The following is an 11,666-nucleotide window of genomic DNA, read 5'->3' as shown; positions in this document are numbered from 1 at the left end:
CTTCAATTACAGAAGCCAAAAGAATAGGCACATGACCCAATCTTGGCCAACTGGGCACTCTCTCCAAGGACTCTGAACTCTGAGCTAATCTTGCAAGGAATAAGAAAAATGACAGGAAGGATTCATTATATCATCCTGACCAGGCTGCTCCCACTCTCAAGCAGACTCTTTGCTTCCTCTTCCTGTACTTTCCACCACTAGTATGTCCTGGTTCCTGCCCACCAGTTCTGAGAGCCACTGGATATCCTTCCAATAAACTCCCTTTTTCTCAAGGTAGTCAGATGGTTTCTGTTGTTAGCAATATAAGGTCCTGATACAATCAGGAACATGAACAGAAATGAGAAAATGAATACAGAAAACCTCTTAAAATGTTTTTACTAGAAACCTATCTTTCAAAGAACCTACTTTTGATACTGGATATTTTTATGGGCTGCAGGTTTGTCCCCTCCCTAAATTCATTTGTTGAAACTCTAATCCTCCAAAAAACAGCATTTCTAAATTACCTGCCTATGGGAGGTAATTAGGTCATTAGGGTGGAGGCCCCATGATGAAATTAGTGTAAGAGGAAGACAGCTAGCCCTCTCTCTACCATGTGAGGATACAATGAGAAGACATCCTCTATAAACCAGGAAGAGGGTTTTTCATTGAAATCCAACCTTGCTGGCACGCTTGTCGTGATCACAGAGGCCAAAAGAGATGAAAAACTAGGACTGTCCCAGCTTTGGTTATGTACCTATCCTTAGCCAATCACTCTGCTATGGAAGAAGGATGATTTATATTTGGACCTTATGATGGACTGGAGACAGGAACTTCCTAAGAAAAAGAAGTGCTAGGCCAGCAGAAATAGTGCTCCAAAAGAAATATCTTATAGATATATATCTATATGTATTTATATTATATATAAATGTAGTATCTTAAAGATACCTACATATAGAAGATGTACTGTAATATTTTTCCTAGTCATATGACACAAAGATCTGGAAGGACTATCCAAATTTGAGGGAGAGGGCTTTGAAGGGTGGAGAAAAGAAAAACTAATTTTGTTACAACTTAGGAAGAACTGGGAGGGTATGAGGAGGAAGGCAGGGAGTGAAAAGAAATTCATTTCAACAACCACTTTAGAAGGAATACTTTAAGCCATGGGATTTATATATGTATGTAAGTGTACACACACACACACACACACACACACACACACACACACACACCCCTCCCCCCATATTAATGTAAACACTTCAGATAAATTGAGGCACAATTTGTTATTTCCAATGAAACGTTTTTGAGTAGTAAAAAAGTGTTAAGACTTAGAAATATCAAATCATTTACTCAGTAACAACACTTAGCAGATAACAGGAACATACTGCACATATTCATTTCCCATTTAGCCTGAATAAAGTAGTTTTGCTACACAATGCTTTCCTAAGATAAGTTGTTTCATGGCCAGAGAAAATAGCATTTTAAATGGTCTATCTTTCTAAAAATTGAAGCGACTTTCTAAACAGGTATTTAGAAAGGAAGTGGGAACAATTAAGCTTAATTGCTATGAAAACAAAAACTAACACCACAATTATAGAACATTTAAATAGGAAAATTATGAAACTATATATAAAAAACTTATACATATATACATTGTATCAAAATACCTTCTTTCTATTTTGGTAACTAGAATTTTGAGATTAAAAACAAAGTAGTTCAAGCATTTCTAAATATAAAAATTTCAGATTTATATTTATTAAAAACAAAATAATATCAGTTCTGTTGGAGTAACCATATATACACCAAGACAAATATCGCAACTGGAGACAGAAATAGTGAACAATTCAAATTTCTTAATATTTTAATGGCTTAAGTAACTTACTTTTTTTTCAGTCCTTTTTTGCTAAAATAGGTTTATTTAATTTTAAACTCAGATCAGTGCAGTTTGTCTTTTTTGGTGGGTTTTTTTTGGTTTTTTGTTTTGTTTTGTTTTGCTTTTTTTAAAAGACAAAATACTCATTTAAAATTGTAGGTATTAGGTTTGCACCAACTAAAAAATAACATTTACATTTGTCTAATGTAACAATTTTAAAAACATACAAATTCAGTATGTAGTAGAAAATATGTAAAAAAAAAAAACCCAAAAACCGCGTAAGGAACTATACCCCATTAAAAAATATAAATGCACCCTTCTACTGATTATATGACTACTGAAAACTAAATATTCTGATTTAAAAGTAGCTTCTATAAAATGTCAAAGTAGTAGGCATTGTTTGCTTTCCTCATTTAATGAATAAATAAGAAGTATTTCCATTTCAGTTAAATAGTACTACTAGTACTTCTTAGCAAAAATGTAGTATTATAGATAGCAAGGTAAGCATTGCCCTGTATTCAAGTTTTTATGTTTGATCTCCATTAAAATGTTTTCTATAATTTATAAGGACAACACATACAAAAGTAAAAAGATGAGGTAAACATCTTACACTTTTAAGAAATTACTTGAAACTTAATACTCAGATATTCTCAATGCCTAAGCTCTAGAATGATGGTTATGAAGGTCCTCCTTTAAAAAACAACAAAAGATGGTCCTCCATAATGTCGATGATATGATACATATCTGAACCACATAACGAACAGCAGGTTTCTTGGTCTTCTGAGTAGGCAAATGATGTTCTTCCCTGTGATTACAAAGCAATCATGACTAGGTTTTGCCAAAAATATTGCTTCGGTGTAGGTTTACATGAGGCACCATGCTACAGTAAAAGCAGCTACAATGCCATTCAAAATTGCCATGCTATAGCCCATGTGGAAAGAGTGTCCAGTCAGTTTCCTAGGGGGGAAAAAAACGAAAAAAGGAAAATGTAATTTGGAATAATAGAAACACCATCAGTTTTCACTGAAAATGCTTACAACGTAAAAATGTTTCCCTAATATTTTATACATTAATACACGTTAAAAAATAATATTAGACATTTGTAGGATTAATAAATAGAGTGACCTTAAGTTCTCTGCCAAAACTGTCCTATTTATCAAATACAGTTTTTCAGTGTCATTACTTAGAGCAAAATGTTTTTAATCCCTTATACTTCTTTACTGTGCCTCATAGTCACTGAGTGTATCATAACCTAATTCTAGGTTTAAATCTTGTTACATTACAAACATGCTCTTTCATTAATTAGCACTGTTTCCTTGTTCTCTTGTTTAGAACTAAAAATACATATTATTTCAGGTATCTGTCCTGTTTGTTCCATCTTTGGATTACGTGAAGAAACTCTACTCTTTATAAGCACTAAAAACAGCACTTTCCATATGTGAGTCATAAATCAGATTATGTCTTTTATAGACATTTCAGTTCTCAATAGGTTACTTAATTGAAGTGGCCTTCAATGAGTTCCTAAGTATCAGGAAAGGCACGTCTCATGTTTTACGACTACTCAGTGCCAGCTTGCTTATGTGCACAGATTTCCTCTGACATTTGATTCCTCTATTTTACAGTAATTTTACATTTTCTTTAAGATTTCTTCCATTAACTATTGCAATAATACTCTTTGCTTATCCTCATAAAGATGAGACATGATAAAAAGAATAGAAGCTAATGTCCAATTAGTGTCAGAGGCAGAAGATCTTTTCCTCAGTGGAGCAATCCAAATCGAGGACATATAGGGAGGTGCACTAGCAGGAATAAGAGCCCAAAATCATTAGTAGTAGGAGCTCTGGACTGAGGGTCACCATGTCTATTTCCTCACCTCCTTTCCTAAGAACAGGTCAAAGACAGAGAGGTACTTGGATCTGAAGTAACATTTGAAGGATTCTAGTCTTACAAGATCTGTGGTAGGGAGCAAAGAAGATACGCTCTTCAAAGAACATCACCTTTGCATTCATCTAAGACTACTGAAGGCCGTGATACTTCCTGATAGCTGTTGTTATTGTCATTACACTTTCCACTCAACTTACTCACCTTGGAACTAGTTTAAGATACTTCTCATGGACATTAAGGGTTAATCTACTCAGCTGCACTAACCTACTATATGGTAAAATGAAATAGATATTCTAGATGCTTTACTTCTAAAAAATATTCCTTCAAATACATACTGATTAGTGAACAGAAAGCTAATCATAAAATTAAACTATCAGCATTGTCATTCATTATTTAAAGAATATTAATGACCCATGAACATTTAAATTCATACTAACAAAATGAAGTTAATCATGGAACAGAATTTCAGGAGTTAATTGTTCTCTTTCACTAGTTTTTGACCCTGCACTCCCATAAAAATAGGAAAACCTCTGAAGTAGTTTACCAAACTTTAGGAAATTATAAAAACTTACAATGTTGGTATAAATGAATTTTACTGAGCTATACATGCTCGAATGTTCAGTGACCTTTTACAGAACAGGCAAAGCAAGGAATTTTAATGGCAATGAAGAAATGCTCCAGAGCAGATTCTCAGTCTTTCTACCATCTCAAACGCACCATATCCCTCCCCACTAGAAACATAGTAGCAATTGTCACGCATGTACTGCTAGGCAATAGACTTAAAATCTTTGAGTAATCACTTGCTTTAAAACTCCTTTTCAAAATACTCACCATGATTTTCTTCTCTCCGGAAAGAAAGACAACCCCTGCCCGCAGGTTTCCTCTCCTATGACTTACTTGTGAAGTCCTGTAAAAAACTGACGGTATCTTGGTTGCCCTTTGTCAACATCCTTCATCTCTTGTAAAGGGCAAGTTTTGAATTGAAAAATTGGGCCTGAGTATGGTGCCTATTTTATTCAATCTCTCTCTATATATGCATGTTACTTTTAAAATTAAAGTATACACACACACAGTGAAGTGCAAATGCCTGACATGCATACAGATCAATGAATCTTTATCATGTTACACCTTCATGTACCAACCACCCAGATCAAATACAAAACGTTTCCAGTACCACAGAAAGCTTCTTTGTTCCTCTTCCTTCCCCCAAATCCTGAGATAACCGCTATAACCATTTGTTACCACGATGCCTGGTTTCACCTGTTCATCTTACATGCCCTCAAATAGTATGTCTTCTTCTGTGTCTGGATTCTTTCCCTCAATATTGTGTCTGTGAGATTCATCCATGTTGTTTTATGTAGCATTAGCATGTGTTCTTTTGTACTGCAGTTTAGTACCCCGCTGTATAAAAATAACAAAATGTATCCGTTCTACTACAGAACATTTGGATTGTTTCCAATATGAGGCTTCTATACATATGGATACTATGAACATGATGCTACACATCTCTGGTGGGTGTGAGACATCTGCACTCATTTCTCATGGGTATATATCCTAGGAATGGAATTGCTAGGTTATAAGGGAGATGTAAATTTGGCTTTAGTAAAAACATCAAACATTTTCTCAAAGTAGATGACTACTGTACACTTCTACCAGCAATATCTGAGAGTTTCAGTAGCTCCACGCTGCCACCAACATTTAGCATCATCAGTGTTTTATACGTTAGTGGGTCTACAGATTATGTTGTTGAGGTTTGAATATTTATTTTTCTGAAGACAAACATACTTACTGCTCATTCAAATATCCTATTTTTTGAAGTTCCTGTTTATCTTTTTGCTCATTTTTCTATTGGTTTATGAGTCCTTTGTCAACAATATGTGTCATAAATATCTTCTCCTGTTTATGGCTTGTCCTTTCACTCTTTAATAAGATCCACTGATGAACAAGTTCTTAATTTAAATACAGTCCTTTTTTTTTTTTTTTTAAATGACTAGTATTTTTTTGTGGCCTTTTCAATAAATCTTTGACTACGGTTATGAAAATAATCCACTTTTTAGGGAAGTTGTATTGTTCTCCTTTGACATTTTGGTCTATAATTCCACTCAAATTAATTTTTTATGTGGTATAAGGTAGTGGCGAATGCTCATGTTATACCTTTTGGAAGTCCAATTGTTTCAGCACAATTTATTGAAAAGACCATCTTTTCCCCCCTCATTAAATTCCCATGGTACCTTTGTCCTAAGTCACATAAGCATCTATGTGTGGGTGTTTTTAAGCTTTCTATTCTATTCTTTGGGTCTGTTTGTTTATCCCTGATGAAATCAACAACTTTCCTATATAGCAGGATTAGTGAACTAAAAAAAAAATATGCTATACACCTAAAACTAATATAACACTGTATGTTAAACTAACTGGAATTAAAATAAAAACTTACAAAGCCAAAAAAATATTTAATGCTAAAATATCCTTATATTGAAGACTACAAAAACTCAGAAGCACAACTAACAATAATGTGTAAGACTCATATGAAGATAAAAATAAAACTTTACTTAAGAAGATCTAAATAAATAAAAGACATCCCGTGTTCATGGAATTGAAAACAACATTTTGAAAATGGCAATACTCCCTAAATTGATCTATAAGGTCAATGCAATTCCTCAACTTTCCTTTCCAACTGCCTTTTTCTGCAGATACGGAACAAGTTGATCCCAAAATTTGTATGGCAATAAGAGACCCCAAATTGTCAAAACAATACTGAAAAAGAACAATGCTGGAGAACTCACACTTCCCAATTTCAAAACTTGTTATAGTAATCAAATGGCATGATACTGGCATAAGGATAAACATATAGACAAATGGAATAGAATTAACAGTCCAGAAATAAACCATAGATCTATAGACAGTTAAATTTCAACAAGGGTATCAAGACCACTTAAGAGGGAAAGAATAGTCTTTTCAACAAATGGTGCTGGGACAAACGGATGCAAAAGAATGAATTTGATCCTTTAACTCATACATTATACAAAAATTACCTCAAAATAGACCAGATCTACATGAAATAATTAAAACTCTTAAGAGGAAGGAAAGGTATAAATTTTTTCAACCTTGAATTATGCAATGATTACTTAGATAAGAAACTCAAGAAAAAATAAACTGAACATCATATTAAAACCTTCTCTGCTTCAAAGGACACTATCAAGAAAGTGAAAAGACAATCCAAGGAAAAGAAGAAAATATTTGCAAATCATGTTTTGTTTTTTGAGAGAAAGAGAGCAAGCAAGCAGGGGAGGGGCTGAAGGGAGGAAAAGGGAAAGGGAGAGGGAATCTCAGGCAGGTTCCATGCCCAGCGTGGAGCCCAATGTGGGGCTCAATCTCATGACCATGAGATCGTGACCTGAGCCAAAATCAAGAGTCGGTTGCTTAACCAACTAATCCACCCAGGTGCCCCTTGCAAATCATATACCTACTAAGGATCTACTATCTAAGATATAAATAAATTCTTAGGACTCAAAAAAAAAGGGCAAATACTCCAATTTTAAAAAGGGCAAAGCATTTGAATAGACAGTTCTGCAAAGAAGATATACATTGGCCAACAAGCACATGAAAGGATGCTAGACATCATTACTCACTATAGAAATGCAAATCAAAACCACAATGAGTGAATACTTCATACCCACAAAGATGGTTATAACACAAAAAAAGAAAAGAAAGAAAACAACAAGTATTGGTGAGGATGGAGAAGTCAGAAATTTGACTCATTGCTGGTACAAACATAAAATGATATAGCTACTATACAAGAGTTTGATAGTTCTTCAAAGAGTTGAGTTACTATATGATCCAGCAATTCCATTCCAGGTGTATACTCAAGAACTGAAAACATGTTTTTACACAAAAACCTGCACCTGAAAGTTCACAGAAGCATTATTCATAAGAGCTAAAAAGTAGAAGCTAAGCAAATGTCCATCAACTGATAAACAAAATGTGGCATATTCATACAATGGAATATAATACAGCCATAAAAAGGAAAGTACTGATACATGCTATAGCATGGATGAACTTTAAAACCAGTATGCTAAGTAAAAGAAGTCAGACATTAAAGACCACATTCTGGGACTTGTATGATTCTATTCACATGAAATGCCCAGATAGACAAATCTACAAACAAAAACTAGCCTAGGAGTTTCCAGGGTCTGGAGGAGGGGATAATAGAAGAGTAACTGATCATAAGTATGGGGTTTTCATTTTGGAGTGACGGAAATATTCTGGAATTGGAGAGTGATAATGATTGTATAAGATAGAGAATATACTAAACATCACTGAGTTACACACTTTAAAATGGTGAGTTTTATGTTATGTGAATCACACTGCAATTAAAACTAAAACTTTATGGGGCGCTTGGGTGGCTCAGTTGGTTAAGCATCCGACTTCTGCTCAGGTCATGATCTCACAGTTCGTGAGTTCAAGCCCCATGTCAGTCTCTGTGCTAACAGCTCAGAGCCTGGAGCATGCTTTGGATTCTGTGTCTCCCTCTCTTTCTCTACAGCACCACCCCCCCCCCCCTTGCTCATGCTCTCTCTCTGTCTTTCAAAAATAAATAAACATTAAAAAAATTAAAAAAAAATAAAACTTTATTCAAAGACATTAAAAGAGTATCTGAGTGAAGAGAAATATCTACCATAATCTAGGAATACTCAATACTGTAAAGATATCAATTACTTTGAAAAGAAACCATGAATTCAATGCAATCTCAGTAGTAGCTCAACGAAATTACTTTGGTGGGAAACTGACACTTTGATACTAAGCTCGCCTGGCACAGTAAAGGTGCAAAAGGAGCAAAGAAAAATTCCGAGAAATCAGAAAAGTTGTAACATAAAAACAAAGTAGTTTAAAAGAAGAAGGAAACAGAATCAGAAATAAAAAGACACCGGAAAAGACTTCAGCATCCCAAACCAGATCTGTTTGTAAGAGTAAGTATACAGGGGCTGGGGGAAGAGGTGACTAAATATATGCATGGAGATTTTACATTTTACCAATAGGCATTTTTAAGAACTTAGATGGAACAAAACTGACAATTATTTCAAGTTCCTTCTTGCTTATTCCTAATCATGGATTTTCATTTACCAGTGTAGAGAAATCAAGACTCAGTTTATTATCACTTTAAAAGAGCTGTCATTATATTTACATTTACATGGAATAAAAAGAATTGGTTATTTTAGGCAGTTTCCTTTCAGTTCTTTGGTTTTATTGTATAATTCCCACAAGTTTTCTGAATATTAAGAAAAAAATAATAAGACTAATGTCATGTTTTTCGATTAAAAGGGGGAAATGCCTGCAATTCCAGTGTTTATAGGTTCTCGATAGGCTCACTCTGAGTGTGAGGCTCAAGCAGTACTTGAAGTCTATGACAAATTCTTAATTTTAATTTGCCTGGATATGTAAGACAAGGCACTTACTGGTCTTGAGCAGAATAAAAATAAAAACCCTACTGGTCCAAAGCATCTATTATGTGCTGTTTCATTCAGTTTTATCATGAAGTCTACTAAGGATCCCAAAATGTTTTTTACTGTTCTAAGTCATTCATGACCTTTTATTTTCATAATCTGAAGCAATCACACACTGGTAGGCAAATAGTAATAAAACATAGGGGTGGGGGCGGAGGCCTTGAGAAGGTTGGGTAGAGTATATACAATTTTTGCTCATTAGTTCTTCTATGATTTCATGAAGAGAAAGGTAAGGAAAAGAAAAAGATCACATTTCAGAAGAATGATAAGCCTGATGAAGGGTAGCACTTTCCGGGGGCACCCAGCTGACCCAGTAGCTGGAATAGGTGACTCTTGATCTCAGGGATGTGAGTTCGAGCCCCACACTGGGTGTAGAGATTACTTAAAAATTAAAAAAAATTTTTAGGAAGGGGTAGCCCTTTCCTCTATTGTGTATTTTAGAACAATAAGGCATAATAACTATGGTTTTAAAATCCTATATAATAAAGTATATTATGGGAAACTTGATCAGATATAAAATAAAAAAGTTTCTATCCAGAATAAGTAAAACGTCAGCATTAATTAATATTAATACTGTCAAACCCATAAAAGTGGGTGTCAAGCTGATTTGATTTTGTCATGCCATATGGATTTCTAATTTGGACGATACTACTGAATAGGTGGAAAACACACATACACCCACACTACACACACAGAAAACAAATCCTATCGTCTCACAGTATGATATAATGGAAATGTCTAACTCTGAAAACCTTCCATTTTATTTCAGTATTCACAAGGTCTCTGTAATAGGCTGAAAGAACTTTTGAAAACGACAGGACTGCTCTTTAGAGATCTGCTACAATTATTATTTCAATTATGAATGTGAAAATGAATTCAAGGTGAAATTCCTTCCAAGATACTCATATTCTCTCCATATACCTAAACATACTATACCAGATTAATTTTCCTAAAATACCCTCTTGTTCAAAATGCTTTTGTGTCAACTGTATATAAAATATTTGAGTAGAGCAAACAATACAGTTAACAAGGTCAAGTTTTCTTAACAATGTAAATTTTGACCCAAGCTTTTAGTGTAGCAATGGACCAACAGACAAAAGAGGTACCACTGTAAAGGACAAAGGACAGAACCAGGAGAAGTGAACTCACTCTTAAGATTTCCTATTTATCAGGTGAAGGGCTGGACCAGATTAACTTAAGGTCCCTTCCAGTTCTAAATTTCTGTAACTATTAAAAGTAGCAGGGACAAGGTAAAAATACTTGAAAGAGATTACATAGGTTTTTTTTCTACCTATTAAAATAGGTTAGTGATTGGGGCGCCTGGGTGGCGCAGTCGGTTGAGCATCCGACTTCAGCCAGGTCACGATCTCGCGGTCCGTGAGTTCGAGCCCCGCGTCAGGCTCTGGGCTGATGGCTCAGAGCCTGGAGCCTGTTTCCGATTCTGTGTCTCCCTCTCTCTCTGCCCCTCCCCCATTCATGCTCTGTCTCTCTCTGTCCAAAAAATAAATAAATGTTGAAAAAAAAAAATTTAAAAAAAAATAAATAAATAAAATAAAATAGGTTAGTGATCAACATTACCTGTACTTCAACTAAAACAATGATGTAGGGAGTAGAACTACATAAATATTTTAATTCCAAAGAGTCAATCAAGGAGACCCAAAATATAATGAAAATTAACAGATGACATCTCTAACATAGGAATTAAAAATAATTTTAAAATTTAAAAATAAGTAGAAAATAGAACTTATTGACAAAACCAGAATGTTTCTTATAGGAAATGTTAGAATTACTACATGTGCTAAAAGGCAACCAACAGAATGAGAGAAGATATTTGCAAACAACATATCCATAAAGGGTTAGTATCCAAAATCTATAAAGAACTTATCAAACTCAACATCCCAAAAACAAATAATCCAGTGAAGAAATGGGAAAAACATATGAATAAACACTTCTCCAAAGAAGACATCCAGATGGCCAACTGACACATGAAAAAATACCCAACCTCACTCATTGTCAGAGAAATACAAATCATAACCACACTGAAATACCACCTCGCACCTATGAGAATGACTAATATTAACAACTCAGGCAACAACAGATGTTGGCGAGAATGCAGAGAAAGAGGATCTCTTTTGCATTCTTTGTGGGAATGCAAGCTGGTGCAGCCACTCTGGAAAACAGTATGGAGGTTCCTCAAAAAACTAAAAATAGAACTACCCTACGACCCATCAATTGCACTACTAGGTATTTATCCAAGGGATTCAGGTGTGCTGTTTCGAAGGGGCACATGCACCCCAATGTTTATAGCAGCACTATCAACAATAGCCAAAGCATGGAAAGAGCCCAAATGTCTATCAATGGATGAATGGATAAAGAAGATGTGGTATACACACACACACACACACACACACACACACACACACACACACACA

At 34.8% G+C, this 11,666-nt stretch overlaps 1 protein-coding gene across 3 annotated transcripts in view; it reads right to left on the bottom strand.

The window, feature by feature from the left end:
• Positions 1-1,240: 1,240 nt before the first annotated feature.
• Positions 1,241-11,666, bottom strand: part of ARL6IP6 (ARF like GTPase 6 interacting protein 6) — a 41,713-nt gene continuing 31,287 nt past the window's right edge. For 2 of the 3 annotated variants that reach the window (XM_040475104.1, XM_040475106.1), the window contains 2 exons: positions 4,565-4,640; positions 1,241-2,806 (listed from right to left, as the gene is read on the bottom strand). In XM_040475104.1, the coding sequence (XP_040331038.1) occupies positions 2,771-2,806; positions 4,565-4,640 (112 nt within the window). In that variant the 3' untranslated portion in view covers positions 1,241-2,770. The remainder of the gene's footprint in view (positions 2,807-4,564; positions 4,641-11,666) is intronic. The other variant, XM_040475105.1, reaches the window with a different exon arrangement.

The sequence above is a fragment of the Herpailurus yagouaroundi genome, unplaced genomic scaffold (genome assembly GCF_014898765.1).
Source record: "Herpailurus yagouaroundi ecotype Mexico unplaced genomic scaffold, PumYag 140, whole genome shotgun sequence".
Taxonomy (NCBI): domain Eukaryota; kingdom Metazoa; phylum Chordata; class Mammalia; order Carnivora; family Felidae; genus Herpailurus; species Herpailurus yagouaroundi.
This window is presented reverse-complemented; position numbering and strand designations above follow the sequence as displayed.